Here is a 19,903-nt window from a genome sequence, read left to right as displayed (position 1 = left end):
ATTTAAAAAATAGAAGAAAATGGACTCAAATTTGAGGAAGTGATTTAGAAAAAAAATACTGTGAATTAAGCCTTTGTATTAACATTGTTTTGGAGTTGCTCGACATGGAATAAGTATCATTTGTATGGAACTCGAGAATACTCTGAGCATAAAGCCACTTTCAGAACACCAAAGCAGAAGACCACCACCCTGTCGCAAAAGAGAAGCTTGGAGAAGGACTCCATAAGAAAGGAGGCCACAACAGCGGCCCAACAAGGGACTCGGAGGCTGAGGGACTCACACCAGGCTGCTGGAGACTGACATGAAAACCAAGCATCAGGACTGGGTTTGATGAGGGTGCAAAGGGATTCAGATGTGAACAACTTCCTAATCATATCAGATGTTCAGAACCAGGAGCTCGGGATTATCGCTGAAACGGACAGGAGGCCAAGCAGCTGCAGAGCTTACGGGAGCACAGGAGGTGAATCCATGGACACTCAGATTCTCTGAAGGAACTCTCTCTTCCTTCTCTTTTATTGGTGGGAACAGAGAGCTTTTGTGTGTGCTTTTATGGCAAATAGAAGTTAACAAATTTTATGTATTTATGCTCGTGATAATAAAGGAACTTTGAACCTTAACATAACCATGTAAGATACTTCCATTTGATCATACAAAGAGTATGCTCAGATTTGGGGCAATAAATTTAGGATGGCATTGAGGAAGATTTGCTTTTGTCAAACAGTAGTGAACATGTGGAGATCTCTCTCCAAGGAAGCTGTAGAGCCTGTCTTATTAATTACATTTAAGACACAGTAAGTGGAGCTGAATTCACGTCTAGATCAGCTACAATTTTATTAAATGGCGGAGCAGGATCGACAGGATAAAAGGCCTACTCCTGCTCCAATTTCTTATGTTCTCATGTACACTCAAGGAATACTATTCAACCACTTGAGAACAGAGGGGGATATTCCACTGCTTGAATCAAACTCAATTCAGGTAACACATGCAGCGCAATAACTTGGGTCTTTGATAAATCCAGCTGTTCCAAAGGACTCGAGGACGGTTTGTATTAACACACTGATTAAACATAGCATACTTCACACCTTCTGCCATGGGACGTATTCCATTATAGTAGGTGCGATTTACAAATGATGCTCAAATTAGACAGAAAATTTAAGGGAGTTTATGTGGGGAATGTCAACTTTCATAAGGATTGGAATAAGCAAACTAGCATAGAAACTCTTGACTAATGCTGACCTATATATTCAAATCCAAACTGGTCTTCTGATCATGCAGATTTTGGAGGGAAAGAAAGGATGAGAGCAAATTTGAGAAAACTGTGCCCATGAAACTGTTGAAAAATACTGACAGCCAGTTGTCAAAAATAATACTCAGTAACAATGAATAACCCAAAGCATTTTAAAAATGATTAAAATAGACCAACTAAAACTTTAGGAACACAATTAAGAACATTGAATTTAAACAATGAAATTGTAATACCTAGCAGTTCACACCAGTACCAACTGCTATTTGCACTCCTCAGACCACCAATTGCATCCGACTACCCCACAATCACACTGCTCCAACTATAGTTACAACCTGACTACCAACATCCCATTGACTACAGCTTCACTCCCCCACTAATTACATCTTCTATCATCTTTAATCCTCCGCTATCTCCATTATGTTAGGCCCTTTTGTAGAGGAACAAAAGGCAAATGTAAAGACAGAGATTCTCTGGCTATACGTCACTGCACTTACCTCCATATAAAGTCCGAAGGCAAATGGGCTGCTGGAATACAGCTTCCTTCCACCTAGAGGGGTACACTTAAAGGTAGAGTGAAAGCGCTCCACCCCCTCCATAAAATGAAGGCCACTGAAAGCGGCTGGAAAGGGAAGGGCTGATGGCATCACGATGTCATCAGCCCACGACCCAGGAGCCACCACCCAGGGCTCCCACTGTGACTGGTGATGGGGATGGCTCGGGGTGCTGCAGTTCAGCGTGCTGGTGATTACGGAGGGGCCAAGGGCCATCATGGGTGTGTCCCACTGTGGAGCTCGGCCTTAGTTCCAGTAATGGTCAAGTTTTATTAAAATTCTTAAGATCAAAACACATTAAATACCACAAACAGCAGAAAATCAGATTGAAAAGGATGTAGCTGTTGAAGTTTCCAGCTCCATTTTGGTGTGATTCTGTGTCCCGAGGAGTTTCCAGTTGTTCTTCCCCCATGGGTATGCCTCTAGCTCCCTCCTGCCACCCAGAAATAACCTCTTCCCATTCTCCCTCCGTCCCTCACTTCTTCACCACGGCCACGAAGACCGAGGAGCCGGAGAGAGCAGGAATGGATATGCAAAGTGAGGGGGTGTGGAGGGAGTCCAGCCTGAAGATCGTGGAGGTGAGGGGAGGGGGGGAAAGGAGAGTGGGAGCCCTTTGAGCTGCCAGGGCGAAAGGACTCGGGTTCTGAGTCAGGAGGAACAGCACCAAGGAGCTGGAGGGAGAGAGGCCGAGGGGACACCAGGGAATGGCCAAACCCAAGCAGCAGCAAGAACCAGGCCCGAGGGAGGAGCAGGTGATGGGAAGCCCTCCCCCCACCCCCGTCAGCCAAGCCAGTACAGAGAGACCACAAGATGGGAAGCAGCCCACTAGAATCCTAGGACCAGATAATGAGAAGCAGCTGAATCAGCAGACAAGGGTGCTGAGGAGCCCGGCGGGGTGAGCTTCAAGCTGCTGAGGAGTAGACACAGAGAAGCAGAGGTGGGAGTCCGATGGATGAAAGAGGGGAGGGAAGAGCCAGGCTTAGTGTGCCGGAGGGACAGTGCCAGCAGAAGAGTTGGAAGTAGGAGCCTCATGTTTTATAATGACAACCTCTTTTTGTTTTAATGCGGGCCAATGGGCATCTTCATTACCTCTAATCCCCATGCATCTGATACCACTCTTCATTTCCCTGATGCTGACACTGTCAATGACAGCGATTCCAGTTGCCTGGGGGATTATTGGCAACAAAGATGTCCATTGCTCCCGCATTGAGCCACGTCACCGCGAGGTGCCAGAGTGGCCCCGAAGCGGCCTGGTGAGGTGCCGGAATGGTGGCACAGCAGCACTGCACCCCTGGATGTAAGTTTTAACAGGGGCGGGGAGCGCAATTTCAGTGCTTGCCTTAGGCTGCTTACCCTTCTCAGCACATATGTTTGACGGTGCTCCTGCACCACTCTCCCTGCTGGCTCCTGACTAAGCTGTGCATAAAGAGACCACAGGATCCACATTATGGGTTGTCACCATAAATGGTAAAAATCGCCTATTTTTTTAAAAACTTGAGCCGGCTACAATGCAGGGGTTGCACCATAAAAAGGCCTATTCTCTGACAACCTACCTCATCCCAACCCACAATTGGAATTTATTTTTCTTCCCCCCACCCCTTTTGAAATTGCATTTTAATTTGTCTCCTCTATTCACCATGATCAGTAGCCATATCTTTTCATTCACTGGGCTTTCCTATCTTGTAGCTTGTACCACCAGCCCTACTGTCATTCAATTGCTCCTGGGATAGACTATATTGAAGACTTCCCCTTTTGTTCTCTCTGTACCTCTTTCTCAGCAGCTATCAATTTTGATTAACTGCTGACATGACAAAAAAATGGTAATATAAATTCATTAAAAAATTAGAAAAGACTTACTCTAAAGAGTCAATGAGTTTCTTTGGTTCTACAGCTGGAGGGTAAATGACCTCTTCGACATGGTTCCGATTGCAGTTTGCATAAGCAGTGGAGATGTGGATGAAAGCGCCAAGCTTTTGCATCTGTCGGGCCAGCACCAAGAGCTGCTGTGTAGCCACCACGTTCAACTGCAAGGCATGTCTGTGTGCAAGACAAGGAGGAAGGTTATAGCATCATTGCTCCCCCAAATAAGGGAAGTAACTGCACAACATAATTCAAAACATTATATCCTCCTTACAGTGAAGAAGACTCCTAACATGCAACATTATCCACAAATTCCTTCTGAAAGATGCTCATGACCTGATAAGATGCGAATCAAAAGAAACAGGAGAATAACGTTCTTTTAGCCCTAAAACAATGCAAAAATACGTTGATCGACAAGTTCTGTAGTTCTTTTGAGAAATTTGAAGTAATAGGCCAGAAAGGACTGGTGCACTCCTTGAAAAATACTTCCAAATTCAAAATCTAGATTGTGTCAAATAATTATTTTCATCAAATTTTCGAGCTGGGCACACAAGATAAACTATCAGGCAGTGACTACGTTAAGTATAGAAATATTGTTTTCAAAGAAATATACTAATTTCCATACATCATTCAACCTTAAATTAAAAAATTTTACAATATTCAAAGTTTCAATTATATCTTCAATTAATTTTCACTATTACAACTAAATTGAATATATAGAGTTAAACCTATTTTTTAAATAATATTAATGATATCTTTCTTTTATGGGACTATTTACATAAGATTATCCCCAAAGTAAATACTGGAAAGGTTTTATTAATAGATCTCCTATACAAGAGTTTGGTGGGGGAGGAGAGGGGGGGAGGAGTGAGGGAATGCAACAGCAATGGAGCAACAAATTAAGGGGACTGAATTGTTGTTACAACTACAAAGAACAAAAAATTGAATTATTATGCAAAGTTAATTAGCTATATTAATGGTCAATAGGAAAACTAGAGCTTTATGAAATATAAACTGTCAGCTGCTTCAATTTGACTGAAGAGATCATTCAAGACATACTTCAAAGGCTCGTCGAACCGAATGGTGGCTGCACAGTGGAAGATGACGTTAATGCAGGAGAGCAGGCGTTCGGTGTCCTCTGAGCTAATGGCCAGGTTCGGCTGCATCAGCTCACTGCCAATAGGAATAATCTTTTTCTGGAAGTCTTCTCTCACCTTATCAAACAGCTGAAAAAAAAAAACTTGTTTCAATTTTAACCACATGTAAACTATTGGGTACACTGGAAATCAGAAATTAAGAAGAAAATGGTAGATGGAAGATCAGGCAGCATTTGTACAGAGTACAATCATGTATCTCAATGAAGACCTTCCATCCATTCACCTAGCTGAAAGACTTCTTTTTCCTCCAGGCATGCTACCTGAGTTTTCTATTCATAGCATGCTATTATTACTCTCTCAATTAAATAACAGTATATTTTGACAACATTGAACTCCTCTTCAAGTGTGAATCATCCACGAACTTTCATTGTGATCAGGCTACAACTATTTAGAATTCTGGCTTTGGGATGAGTGTAATCTGATTAATTTAAAGTACACTGATACTGGCTGGAGTCGTCAAAGAATAACACAAGTTCAGAAATTTACTGGAAAAGTTTAGCAAGTCAAGCTCCATTTGTGGAGGAACTAATTTCAGGTAAATATGATAGTGTTCCAACCAACCAATTTTCCCCTGCAACCGCTGCAACCGTGTCTGCCTGTCCCGCATCAGACTTGTCAGCCACAAACGAGCCTGCAGCTGATGTGGACATTTACCCCCTCCATAAATCTTCGTCCGCGAACACATTTGACCTAGGGTGTTCTGCCTGATTTGCTGAAATGCAGTATTTTTTTGTTATATTTAAGACTGAATGTGGACCCCAAACTGTGAATACCCTTTTCTAGGGCAGATATTACATCTCTGGTCATCAGGAACTTTGGCCGACTGCCATATTTGCATTTGCATTTTGGAAACTGGTTATAATTTTCCATAAACAAATTTGGCTCATACCAAAGACAAAAATGAAATGAAACAACCAATTAGATAACCTAAAAATAATGTGCCCTCAGAAGACCAGGAAGCAAAAGTACAAGAGCTTTATTTCTTTGCCTGGATTGGACTTTCTCTCATCCACTTCACGCTCTTACTTTTCACAGTTTTTGGGGTCCAAATGAACTCCAGAAATCTCTGTTTCAAAAATGCTGTAATTTCTCCAAAATGTATACAAATAACCTTGAATAAAACCTGTAATGTGCACTTTTAGTCACATGTGAATTGTTTTATTACAAATTTAAAACTGATGTGCACAGGGGCAAATAAAAGAAAAAAAGTGTCAAACATTATGGGACATATGCCAAAGAAATCATTTTAAAATGTGCTCTCTCCTCAGCATGTCAGTGGGGAGTTGGATGCAGAAAAGTCTAAGTCACAAATAGTTGACAGTCTGTAGTACTCTGGAGAACTACCAGCTTTTAGTTGATGTTTCAACAGACCAATTTTATTCTGTCCTATTACTTATTTTGGGGAGAGGCTACTTCAGATGTGCACAACAATGAACACTCAGTTTAAAATAATCAAATCCGCAATGAAGCCTCAGAACCATCAAATTCTTGAACATTTTTGCTGAAATACAGGCTTTAGACACAGAACATCAGAATTAATCGTGATACCTTAATCACAAAGTATCGTTTTAGAAGAGGCCATAGCTGGCCCTTTTTCAACATGTCAAAACATAACATTTAGCTAATATTTCAACACACTTGTGATTAATAACTTGGCATTATTGAGTATCTGACTCACCACAAACTGGCGTCAGACAAAACTCCAAGCTAAAGTGTCAAATATTTTCAAAGGAGTAGCAGGGCAAAGACTCAGGTCAGTCTTAAGGCACGGAACTAGTTCAGAGGCACGAAGCTGATAAAAAAGGTAAAATAATTTTGCATCTTGAGTGCAAGTAAAATATTTTACATAAACAGTGGGAAGGGGAATAAGAAACATTCCAATGTCCTTTCTTCCAATGAAAACATCAAGGAGGATGTTCAATATAAAAAATGTCAAAGACACACCCAAAAGAATATTATTTGACCTCTTTTCCTAAACTCTGAATCTGTTCAATGGAGATTCTCCAATAAAAAAGAATTTGTGAATTCAGCATAAAAAAAACAAGACAAAAGACTGAAATAACAAGTTTAAGCCAGATTTATGCATTAAACGTTCTGAGAAAATGAAATCAAAATGTGGCAAAGTAACTTTAATACAATTTTTTTTCCCCATTGGAGAAACTATTCTCAGGATTTAGTTTTACCATTAGAAGTCCAAAAGCCAATAGGGCACCTTTTAGTGCACCAATAGCTATTGCTTGGAGAGGTCACATAATGAGGAACGAGCAGTAAGATATCGACCCTCAGAGCTCCCGGACCAGAAGAATAAAAAATGGATCAAAAGCCAAAGAAGTGAAAAAAAACTACAAAAACGAATAAATAAAAACTGCTTCCTGACTACAATGGGGAAGAAGAGCCAACAAGGTGGGAGGAATGGTTCAGCAGCTGATTCAGCCTGTGGAGGCCAAGATGGCGACATCAAGTCCAGGCCCGAGGCCTGGGAGGCCCCATCGGTGGAGGTCCGATGCACCAAGAACGAACGAGGCTCACCCAAGACAACAGCGGGAGGTGACACCGACGCGGGGAGGAGGGATGGCATGGTCTCCGGCCAAGTGTCGGAAGATGAGGGGCCCACAGAGGGATCTTCAATACCTCTTTCAGACACTGCCAGTCATTAACCTGGGATTCTTCTAAAATTTGTTCTGACGGGTATGAACATTTTTATGGAATGGAATGGTGGCAGGAGTCTCTATGGAAAAATTGACCTGGGATTATAGTCTGGATGGGGATTATAAATGCCAGACTTCAAGAAATACTACTGGGCAGCCCAGTCGAGATACGTCGCCTCATTCTTCGAGGGAGGAGATGTACCATCCTGGGGACAAATTGGGCTGCACGTGGTGGGTGAGAAGGTGGCAGAGGACTTTATTCATAAATGGGATGCTAAATTGTTATCTGGAAAAGCAGACAGCCCTATATTAAACAAATCATCTCTATGTGGAATAAAATTAACCAATATTTAAGTATCAAAGTGGGGCTGTCCCCAAAAACACCCCCAACTCTGAATAGATTAATACCATTAAAGGTAGGTAACAAGATCCTGGGCACCTGGCATCAGAACAGCATCAGGTGCATAGAGGACTGTTACAAGCAGGGGCAACTTGCGGTTACCTGGAAATCCGACTCCTGCTTGTGCATCATGCATTGGAACACGGAAATACAAAGCTGTTCCCCTGGAGAAAATCACTTACAACTTAAGGATAAAATACAATGCTTTCAAAAAAATTTGGCAACCATATTTAAATTTTATGGGTGCACGACTATAGGTAAACCGTCGTGTTTCGCCTTCCTGCCTACTCCTCATCCTTTGAGGGGAGGGGGGGCCAATTTGTCCCGACCAGATAAATTCAAGAAAATAAAGCAGCCTGGGCTCTGACCGCCATGCCATGACAAACCCACAAAATCCTGACATGCTTTTCGCACCTTTGTGGTGAATGTCTTTAGTGTCCTGTGTAATTGTGATAATTACATCCTTACGGCCATCGACGAGTACTCCCGCTTCCCATTCGCTGTGCCCTACCCAGACACCACTGCCACCTCAGTGATACAGGCCCTTCACAGTATTTTCGCCATTTTCGGGTACCCCAATTCCATCCACAGTGATAGGGGGTCCTCATTCATGAGCGCAGAGCTGCAACAGTACCTTCTGGAGTGTGGTATCGCTTCAAGCAGGGCCACGAGCTATAACCCACGCGGTAACGGCCAGGTCGACAGGGAGAATGCCACCATATGGAGAGCGGTTACACTGGCTCTCCGGTCTAAAGGTCTCCCCACCTCTCACTGGCAGGAGGTTCTCACTAGTGCCTTACACTCCATCCGCTCCCTCCTATGTACCACAACAAATGCCAACCCCCACGAAAGGATGTTCCTTTTCCCGAGGAAATCCAAATCAGGAACCACTGTACCGGCATGGCTCACCGTCCCTGGCCCCGTCCTTTTGCGACGCCACGTCCGGCACTCAAAGAACGACCCCTTGGTCGACCGAGTGACTCTACGCCACGCGAATCCGCATTACGCCTACGTTGAGTTTCCTGACGGGCGGGAGGACACTGTTCCAGTGCGGGACCTAGCTCAGGACGCGGTAGACCCAGCAAACCCCCCAACCCAACCTTCCCCAACTCTTTATTCCCCAGGCCCCGTGCCGCAACAGAAGGACCAACAGCACCCCAACGACCCGGGCCACCCTGCCGACAACATGACTGGGGAATTGAGCGAAGGAGCAGTCGCACCCGACGAGCCCGCTGGTGACACCACTCCAGCGACCCCAATCCTGGCACCACGGTGGTCACGCCGGATGGTCAGACCCCCTGATCTTCGTCCGCGAAGCCAAGCCAAAGAAAAGAAAAAGAAAGAGAAAGAATTGTGATCAGTTAAACATCTAGTGTTGAATATGAGGGTTGTGGAGGAATGGAGATAGAAAGAGCTTGAACTTTGTAGAAACTGGATAAAGTGGAAAATTGTAAATTGTTGTCAATGCTGACCATGTTAACACTGATACTGAAAATGTTGATAACTCTTTGAGTTTGAGACTGGAAAATCATTAATAAAATATTTTTTTAAAAGTTATTGCTCAGATAATTATTCAGTTTGAATCCCAGCCAGAGTTATTTTTTGGTTTGTAAAGCTTCCTGATGTTTCACATTTCCATCCTACCCATTTCTGAAAATGTAGTCTTGTAGCGGCAGCAACTCTGCTCCTGCAATAACACACACAACCAGACGGGCTGAGCTCAGTGAGCAGACTAGTTTATTGCAGGCTGCTGGGCTGCACTTATACTCCCAGCTTGGACCTGGCTGAGAACCGCGCTGGAGGGCGCTGACGTCACCCGGGCATCACGTGGTCCCTCAGCGCGGGCTTCTGAACCCCGTGCTGGAAGGAAGGGAAACCATCGACGGTGCCATTTTGGCCGGCTGCCCCGCCACGTGGCTTACAATGGGGGCCAGTTCGCCTGCCTAGTGGTGAACCGTCACACAGCACCCCCCCCCCAGAACCAGCGCCAATGTCCTTTTTCGCCGGGTGGCCTCGTTTCTTAGGCTGGGCTACGACCACGGGCTCAGTGGGATCAAGGTGCGCTGGCTTCAGCCTGTCCATGGTAAACAGCTCTGCCGCCAATGTCCAGCGTGAACTTAGAGCCGAAACGCTGTACGGCCACTCGTACGGTCGCTGCAGAGGTGCCACGGTCAGGCCCCGCCGAACAAAAATGTACTCCGCAGAAAGCAGTTCGCCAGGAATGCGAGACGGGCGGGTCCCATGCCTGGGCGGTGGTGGGGGTTTGAACGAGTCTAAACGTGCCCTGAGGTGAGGAAGTAGTTTGTGCGGCGACTGCTGGGGATTGAGGTGCGTTGACGAACTCACCAAGTAGTGCCAGTGGTGCACCATAGACCAGCTCAGCTGATGACGCCTGCAGATCTTCCTTGGGAGCAGAGTGGATGCCCAGGAGCACCCAAGGCAGTTCGTCCGCCCAGTCGGGACTGGTGAGGCGGGCCATGAGTGCCGACTTAAGGTGGCAGTGCAGACGTTTGACCAATCCATTGGCCTGTGGGTGGTAGGCCATGGTGCGGTATAAGCTGGATCCCCAACCTATTGGCGAGCTGTGCCCAGAGCGCAGATGTGAATTGGGCGCCATGATTACTGGTGAGGTGACCCAGGACACCGAACTGGGTGACCTAACCATGCAACAGTGCTCGGGAGCAGGAGTCGGTGGAGGTGTGTGTCATCGGGATCACCTCAGGCCAGCGAGTGGTGCGGTCCAACACCATAAACAGGTAACGGTTGCCCCGGGAAACTGGTAAAGGCCCGACAATGTCCACGTGAATGTGGCTGAACCATTCCCGGACATGCTCAAACTCCTGTACGGGTGCCCTGGTGTGTCTGTGCACCTTGGACATATGGCAATGGGTGCATGTTCTGGTCCAGCCCGCAATCTGCTTCCACAGACCATGCGATATGAACCATTCTGCCACCATCCAGACCGTGGATCTGATGGACGGATGCGAAAGATCATGGATGTGACAGAAGACCTGCCTGTGCCACTGCTGGCTGTGGGGCGCCTATGGAGATATCGCACAGAATGGTGGCTTTGCCACTCAGTCGGGAGGTCTCGGAACCAAAGGCCCGTGATGGCGGTCTTGAAGGCCTTCGTCTCCTCTTCAGACTTCTGGTCCCAGGCAAGCTGGTCGAAGTTGAGGCCGGGCATGAGTGCGCAGATGGCCGGTCACGAGAGTGCATTGGCAACCACATTGTCCTTCCCCGCCTTGTACCAAATGTCGGTGGTAAATTCCGACACGAAGGATCCTTTGCCATTGCAAGGGACTAGGTGAGGGGTTTGTGGTCGGGGAAGATGGTAAAAGCCCTCCCCTGTCAAAAAATAGCGGAAATGCCACACCACCAGTACATGCCCAGTAACTCACGGTCAGAGCCACTATACTTGCGTTCCGGCAGGCTTCCAATGTCCATTCACCTGCTGCTCCAGGAGGGCACCGACGGCTGTGGCAGAGGCATCAACAGAGAGTGCCATATGTAGGTCGGTGTGCAGGTGGGCGAGCATGGCGGCCTTCACGAGGGCATCCTTGGTGGCCTCTAATGCAGTGCAGGCTTCTGGATTCCAAGCAAGCGTTTTGTGGACAATGAGAGCGAATAGCAGCTGCATGATGCGTGCAGCTCCTGGGATGAAGTGGTTGTAAAAGTTGACCATATCCGCGAACTCCTGCAGCCCCTTGAGGCTGTCCGGGCGTGGGAACTCCCTGATAGCGGCGACCTTCGCAGCAGCGGGCATGGCTCCTTCGGCCGTGATGGTATGGCCCAATAACTGCACGGACTCTTTCCCAAACTGGCACTTGTCCGGGTTGATGTTAAGGCCGAAGTCGGCCAGCCAGGAGAAAAGGACATGTAGGTGGGCCTTGTGTAGTGCCTGGTCCTTGCTGGCAACAAGGATGTCATCTAAATATATAAAGACAAAATCCAAGTCTCTGCCCACAGAGTCCATGAGGTGCTGGAAGGTCTGAGCGGCATTCTTGAGCCCGAACAGCATGAGCAGGAGTTCGAACAAGCCAAAGGGGGTGATGATGGCCGTCTTGGGTATGTCCTCAGGGTGCACCGGGATCTGGTGATATCCGCGCACCAGGTCAACCTTAGAGAAAACCCTCGTACCGTGCAGGTTGGCCATAAAGTCTTGGATGTGAGGGATGGGGTAACGGTCAGGAACTGTTGCCTCATTGAGCCATCGATAGTCTCCGCAGGGACACCAGCCACCGGAGGCTTTCAGGACCAGGTGGAGCGGTGAGGCTCATGGGCTGTCAGACCTCCGAATGATCCCCAGTTCCAACAGGTGCGAAAACTCCTCCTTCGCCACCTGGAGCTTGTCAGGCGGGAGCCAGCATGCCTTGGCGTGAACCGGTGGGCCCTGAGTGGGGATGTGGTGGAACACCCCATGGCATGGCGAGGCAGTGGAGAACTGTGACTTGAGGAGTGACGAGAACACATCCAGGATTCGCTGGAACTCATCTCTGGGCGTGCTGATCGTGGCCATCTGCGGTTGCTCTGAGTGGGAGGCATCGAGGCGAACGGCCTGGAAGATACTGGCATGCAACAGGCGCCTACCTCGAATGTCCACCAGAAGCCCATGTGCGTGGAGGAATTCTGCACCCAGGATGGCAATCGGGAGGGACTAGACTGTGAACCTCCATGTGAAATTTCTTTGGCCGATCTGGAAGTGGACTGTCATGTCTCCATACGTCCGGATTGCTGTTGTGTTGGCCGCATGGAGGGGAGGTCCATGAGGTCATTTCCTGGACTCGACGGCCGTGGCGAGGATGATACTGATCTGGGCTCAAGTGTCAACGAGGAACCGCCGGCTGCTGACTGAGTCCCGCAGGTAGAGGAGGCTGTGTCGTTGGTCAGCTACCACAGCCATTAATAACGGTTGGCCTGATCGTTTTCCTGAAACGATCAGGGCTGACGACACTTCTGAGCCTTGGGTCCCCAGCGCTGGTGGTAGAAGCAGAGGCCAGGAGAGGATGCTGTGGCCTTGGTTATGCTCTTGGGGATCCCTGCAGGGGCCGGATGCTCTACCGCAGCGCTAAGGGCAGGCTTGACATGGTCGTGCCTGTGCCTAGTGACCTGCTGGATGGAATTGTGCGAGCCATAGCTCTTGGGCCTTCTGGGAGACCTTCCTCAGGTCGGTGTAGCTCTCCTGGACCAGCAGCAGCCGGATGTCCCCGGGCATATGGTCGAGGAAAATGCGCTCGAAGAGTGGGCAGTTGGTGTGCTCACCCATGAATGTGAGCATCTCGACAATCAGCTCCATTGGGGACCTGTCCCACAGGGCGTCGAGGTGCATCATCCGAGCGGCACGCTGGTGTTTGGATAGTCTGAGGGATCCGGTAAGCACTTGCTTGATGGTCTCGTATTTGTCTTTGGCCGATGGGTGCTGAACAAGGTGCAGCACGCGTCTGGCGGTGGCCTGGTCCAGGGCAGTGACCACATGGTAGAATTTTTTAGTCGAGGTGAAACTGAGCCTCTGTGTGGCTGAACCAGGTCTCCGGCTCCTGAACCTAGAATTCAGGCAGTTTCATGGCTATAGCGCTGATCCCAGGCTCGCTCATGATGGGTTCAAAGACGTTTGAACCAGTTGGGGTCACCAATTGTAGTGGCAGCTACTCTGCTCCTGCAATAACACACACAACCAGACGGGCTGAGCTCAGTGAGCAGACTAGTTTATTGCAGGCTGCTGGGCTGCACTTATACTCCCAGCCCGGACCTGGCTGAGAACAGCGCTGGAGGGCACCGACGTCACCTGGGCGTCATGTGGTCCCCCAGCGTGGGCTTCTGAGCCCCGTGCTGGAAGGAAGGGAAACCCCCAACGGTGTCATTTTGGCCGGCTGCCCTGCCATGTGGCTTACAAGCAGTGCCAGTTAGCCTGCCTTGTGGTGAGCGGCCAGTTTTTCCTTTTCCACAATCTGTGGCTCATCAGTTATTGAAATGTTCCACCGTCATTTTGTTACTACTACCCCGGGCAATTGCAATACATTCCTGGCCAGTTTCTTCCCTGCCATTAGACAACTGAACAGACCTCCCATAAGCAAAATTACACTGTTCTTGAACGGCTTTAAATGTAATTTTTATTTTACAGTACCTGTTGTAGTTAAGTATAGAATGACTTGCCTGAATTGTGCGCAAAACAGTTTTCCCCACTGTGTCTCAGTACACGTGACAATCAACAATTCAAGTTAATTTGTATAAAATTCATGCCACGTCAGCATCTGGTAACAGCCATCCCCTGTTCTTGCTCACCAAGTCTTGTTTCAGGTTACGTAACAAATGGATCTTAAAACTCATATCCTTGTTTCCAAATACAGTCTCTCCCTGACCTATGCAACTTATGACCATCTGTACATACGACCACAAAAAATATAACGGCTGCATGCATACGATGGTGACTGTCTCTCAGTTGCCAGTGGGGAGGGGGGGTGAAGGAGGGAGGGGGGTAAAGGTGAGAAAATGACACTGTGTATATTCAAGAGGGAAAGTTTGTGTGTATTTTGGTCAGTATGGTTCATAGTGTGAAAAATAAAAATTTTTTAAAAAAAGATGGCAAGCAAGAGGGAAATCTCATCCCCTGCTGATACATCTGGCAAGAAGCTGGGGAAGAAATTTGATTTGGAATGGAAAATGACTATTTACAACTTCTACACGCCATGCTAACATTCTTCCGACTTTCATCCATTTTGAGATACGACCAGTGGGTCAGAATGGAACTCGGATGCAAGTCAGGGAATTGTTGCAACTTCCTGGCCTTCACCCCTGTGTCTATAATCTCTTCAATTTTCTTAGTCCCTCTGAATTTAGCCCTCTTGGACAATCCCAAAATGATCTAAAGCATGAAGCTCTGGAGTTTGTTTTCTAAACCCAAAAATAAATTAGTTATTCAGTTAAAGAGAGAAGGGGAAAAGGGAGATCAGAACAACAGGGCTGGATCTTATCCTAACCTCGCAATCACAAGGACTTATCGACAAGAATCACTGAATAGGCAGAACTTTGTTATTTCACCTTCTGTAACTGGCCACAGAAATCAGGAGTGGTCAATTTCATTGGTTAAGAATTACTGGGTTCTGAAAAGTAGAACAACTGTGAGAAAAGTGCTTTACTCAGATCAACTGTTGCAGGAACATTGTGTGATGTAACTTAACACAAAGAATGCAGAGGCATCAACCAAAATTGTCCTGACAATGTCAAACAGACCAAGTACAAAGCACAAATATACTTCTGTTTTGCTAAAACAAATGTAGAGACTGTTCATAAAACCCAAGCCAAACACAACCCAACTTAAATGCATCAGATTCCAATTAGGATGGATAAACCACAAGTTTAGATCAGGTTGAGGAAAGCTCAGCTTTACCAACTCAGCCAAGTACAGTAAAGTCCCTGGTATCCGGCCTCGACAGGGATCGCGGATGCTGGATATGAGAATGTTTCAGTTGACTGAGACGTACTCTTACAATGCCAAACTAATACATCTGCATTAAAAATACACAGATTAAAAGATGGTGCAAAATGTAAAGTAATTTTTTTTTTAATCAGTATGGTAGACTTTAAACATGTACAGTTCACTTTAATCAGGTAATTCCCACAACTTACAAAATTTGAATTCAAACCCCAATCACTGGCTCTCTCACAGCTTTGCGCTAACTGCTACGCTAACCGTACACCCTTCATCATCAACTCCCCGTCCAGAGAGAGAGAGAAATCAGTTCTATAGTGTTACAGTTAGCAAGAGCAGCTGGGACTGGAACAGGACAAGCTGGAAAGGTTGAGGAAAACCCCATTTTGAAGACGGGTTCTTAGTTCAGCCCGGTCAAAGCCCTTGCGGTTCATGCAAGAGGAGAGGACTGGTTGTCTAATGTTTCACTTGGAATAAGTGAAACAAAAAGGAACTCTGTGTTGACCTGAAAGAAAGAGGTTATCATCTGGAGAACCCTGAGGGGGCAAGTTTCATCAGTAAGACACTGGAGTGGCTGATTAAAAAGGCATCAGTTGTAGATGTCCTGGGATAACAAATCTCTCTCTGAAAACCGACAAAAACCTTCTTGATCGGTAACCATTTACCTTTCGAGCACCAGAGCTTGGTGAATTTTATAAATGTTAAATTCTCTGCACAGTATAACAACAGCATCGTGAAATGCCTTCCAAGTATGTCCATGTCTAAGACAATATTTACATAGCACCTGCAATGAGTGCATGCCCAGGCATGCTTGGACTGACCAAACTAGCTTGCTTTGTGTGAAATATACCAGTGAACTTAAAATATGACAGGAAATGATAAAAAAAAATGTTATTTCTTAAAGAAAGGTATGTGAACTTGGAGGAATGAGAAGTGAGATTGGCCTGTGAACCAAAGAACTTTTCTGAACTTACACACACACATTGCATACACGTGCGCTTAGAATTAGAAGGGGGCTAAGTTAGGTTAGTTAAGTCAATAGTGATAAGTTAAAGTGTGATTCTGTTTTCATGTGTAAAGATAATTAAAAGTAACTTTTGTTTAAGTAACCATTTATCTTGGTGAATATCTATTGCTGCTGGGTTTTAGGGTCCTCTGGGCTTGTAACACAGCCAAAACAGGCCAGAAATTACAAATGATGACAATACCAGATAACAATCAAATTATTTTCAACCATTTTCCATTTATTGTAAATAAATTTATTCCTCTGACAGCAAAAGTGCCAAACAAACATGTTATTACAAACAAACATATGATTATTACCAGCAATAATCTCTAGTCTCTGCTATGTACAGATAACATACACAGCAAAATAATCAGCATTAAAATGGGTTAATGTTTGGGTGTGTCCCTTAATCAGAACCATGATCCACAGGAGTGAATTATTGGAGGGCCCATATCCAATGTTGCTTCGCATTTATAAACAGTGATCTTAGACTTAGCACAAAATGGGGCACACCAGGTTCCATGCAACTGTTCAGCAGAAAAATAATATTAGCTTTTAACAAGCTGATAGGATCTAATCCTCTTTCAGAAGTGGGACTAGAGTATTTTGATTTCCTATTGGATTGCTGGCACACCAGATAGTTTGATACTCAAATGTGAATAAAACATGAGGGAATTACAGAGATGGTAACGCAGATCACAAAATTAATGATCGGAAGACAAAGTCATATTATCCAGAGCAGTTGAGGAATTTAAACTGTTCAAAACAATGAATTAAAATGTATCAATAAACATGACCATAAAGCCACTAAACAATTGTGAAAACCTATTTGGCAGAGAATTCCAAAGGTGCCTAACTTTAGAAATAGGTTCTTTCTCATTCATTAAGTGGTCAACTCCTTATGCTGAGACGATGTTTCAAACATCTATTCCATTCAACCTTGTTTTAAATGAGATCATCTTTTATCCCCTGTATTGTAGAAAGTCTTTTCCTTACTTTTGTAATCTATTCCTTTTGCAATAAAGATCAAGATCCTACTTTCATTCTAAATTACTTACTCCACCCCACCCCCCCAACCCAATAAGGACATCATTTAAAGAGCATTCTTCTTTACCCTCTCTTTGGCTTGGCTTCGTGGACGAAGATTTATGGAGGGGGTAAATGTCCACGTCAGCTGCAGGCTCGTTTGTGGCTGACAAGTCCGATGCGGGACAGGCAGACACAGTTGCAGCGGTTGCAGGGGAAAATTAGTTGGTTGGGGTTGGGTGTTGGGTTTTTCCTCCTTTGTCTTTTGTCAGTGAGGTGGGCTCTGCGGTCTTCTTCAAAGGAGGTTGCTGCCCGCCGAACTGTGAGGCGCCAAGATGTACGGTTTGAGGCGATATCAGCCCACTGGTGGTGGTCAATGGGGCAGGCACCAAGAGATTTCTTTAGGCAGTCCTTGTACCTCTTCTTTGGTGCACCTCTGTCACGGTGGCCAGTGGAGAGCTCGCCATATAATACGATCTTGGGAAGGCGATGGTCCTCCATTCTGGAGACGTGACCTACCCAGCGCAGCTGGATCTTCAGCAGCATGGACACGATGCTGTCGGCCTCTGCCATCTCGAGTACTTCGACGTTAGGGATGAAGGCGCTCCAATGAATGTTGAGGATGGAGCGGAGACAACGCTGGTGGAAGCGTTCTAGGAGTCGTAGGTGATGCCAGTAGAGGACCCATGATTCGGAGCCGAACAGGAGTGTGGGTATGACAACGGCTCTGTATACGCTTATCTTTGTGAGGTTTTTCAGTTGGTTGTTTTTCCAGACTCTTTTGTGTAGTCTTCCAAATGCGCTATTTGCCTTGGCGAGTCTGTTGTCTATCTCGTTGTCAATCCTTGCATCTGATGAAATGGTGCAGCCGAGATAGGTAAACTGGTTGACCGTTTTGAGTTTTGTGTGCCCGATGGAGATGTGGGGGGGCTGGTAGTCATGGTGAGGAGCTGGCTGATGGAGGACCTCCATTTTCTTCAGGCTGACTTCCAGGCCAAACATTTTGGCAGTTTCCGCAAAACAGGACGTCAAGCGCTGAAGAGCTGGCTCTGAATGGGCAACTAAAGCGGCATCATCTGCAAAGAGTAGTTCACGGACAAGTTTCTTTTGTGTCTTGGTGTGAGCTTGCAGGCGCCTCAGATTGAAGAGACTGCCATCCGTGCTGTACCGGATGTAAACAGCGTCTTCATTGTTGAGGTCTTTCATGGCTTGGTTCAGCATCATGCTGAAGAAGATTGAAAAGAGGGTTGGTGCGAGTACACAGCCTTGCTTCACGCCATTGTTAATGGAGACTCTACAGATTGATGATCTCACATATCCAATTACATCCCATCAGCCACTTTTCCCCAACCCACTTGAACCTTTTGCAAACTTTGTGACTTCGGCATACTCTGCCATTTATCTTTGGAATATCCAACTATCAAGTTTCATTTAATCCCTTCAGCTAAATTACACTAGACAATGAAGATTTTGTTTCCTGAACACTTTGGGGTGTATTTATATGGATATTAGGCTGCTGATCACAGAAACCACAGGAATATTTTCCTATCACATACCTTTCTTTAAGATATAACATATTTTTAACGATTTCCTGCCATATTTTAAGTTCACTGGTATATTTCTCACAAAGCAAGCTAGTTTGCGAAGTCCAAGCATGCCTTGGCATACACTCAGTGCAGATGCTATGTAAATATTGTCTTAGACATGGGCATGCTTGAAAGGCATTTAAAGATGTTGTTGAGAATGTTCTTGGCAACTTTAGAAACAAGATTCATCTGATTGACAACTTGCTTCAAACATACACAAGTCCAACATGTAATTGAAAATTTATTTTCTGCCTTCACACTTGGACTTCTTTCCCATGGATCGAAGGTTAATCTACAGGACCGTAAGAGTGGCTGGGAGGATTACTGGGGTTTCTCTTCACCTCTCCCCCAACTGATGTGATCTACTGGGATCATTGGCCGAAGAGGGTGCGCAAAATCATTAAGGACCCCTTCCACCCTGCCCACAGCATCTTCCAGCTGCTCCCATTGGGAAAGATATACAGGAGCAAGACCAAGGAACAGCTTCTTTCTGCAGGCAGTGAGAATGCTGAACCACCAAAGGAACTGTTCACATTAACCAGAGAACAATACTTATTTATTTTATGTGTATCCCTGTACAATGGGTGGCACGGTTGGTGTAGCAGTTAGCGCCAGTGATCAGGACTGGGGTTCAAATCCTGCGCTCTCTGCAAGGAGTTTGTACGTTCTCACCATGTCTGCATGGGTTTTTCCTGGGGGCTACAGTTTCCTCCCACCGTTCAAAACATACCAGGCTGTAGGTGATTGGGTGTAAAGTGAGCAGCTGGAATTTGTGGGCCGAAATGGGCTGTTACTATGCTGTCTAAAAAAAACTGGTCTTGCATATATGCACTGCATGCGTGTTATGTCTGAATGTTTTGCACCAGGAACCAGAGTACGCTGTTTCGTCAGGTTGCACTTGTGCAACTGGATGATAATAAAATTGAACTCTTAGATACAAGTGAATCTAGGCAGCAAGGATAGATAGCATGCTGGTAGCAAACAATTAGGAAAG

At 45.9% G+C, this 19,903-nt stretch overlaps 1 protein-coding gene across 4 annotated transcripts in view; it reads right to left on the bottom strand.

The window, feature by feature from the left end:
• Nucleotides 1-19,903, bottom strand: part of LOC138746051 (fatty acyl-CoA reductase 1) — a 143,925-nt gene that overhangs the window by 60,536 nt on the left and 63,486 nt on the right. For all 4 annotated transcript variants that reach the window (XM_069903788.1, XM_069903786.1, XM_069903785.1 and 1 more), the window contains exons 3-4: nt 4,717-4,883; nt 3,655-3,834 (exon numbers count right to left, since the gene is read on the bottom strand). In XM_069903788.1, coding sequence (XP_069759889.1) covers nt 3,655-3,834; nt 4,717-4,883 — 347 coding nt within the window. The remainder of the gene's footprint in view (nt 1-3,654; nt 3,835-4,716; nt 4,884-19,903) is intronic.

The sequence above is a fragment of the Narcine bancroftii genome, chromosome 11, assembly GCF_036971445.1.
Source record: "Narcine bancroftii isolate sNarBan1 chromosome 11, sNarBan1.hap1, whole genome shotgun sequence".
Classification (NCBI taxonomy): domain Eukaryota; kingdom Metazoa; phylum Chordata; class Chondrichthyes; order Torpediniformes; family Narcinidae; genus Narcine; species Narcine bancroftii.
The sequence above is the reverse complement of the archived record's forward strand: the minus strand, read 5'-3'. Positions and strand labels throughout refer to the sequence as shown.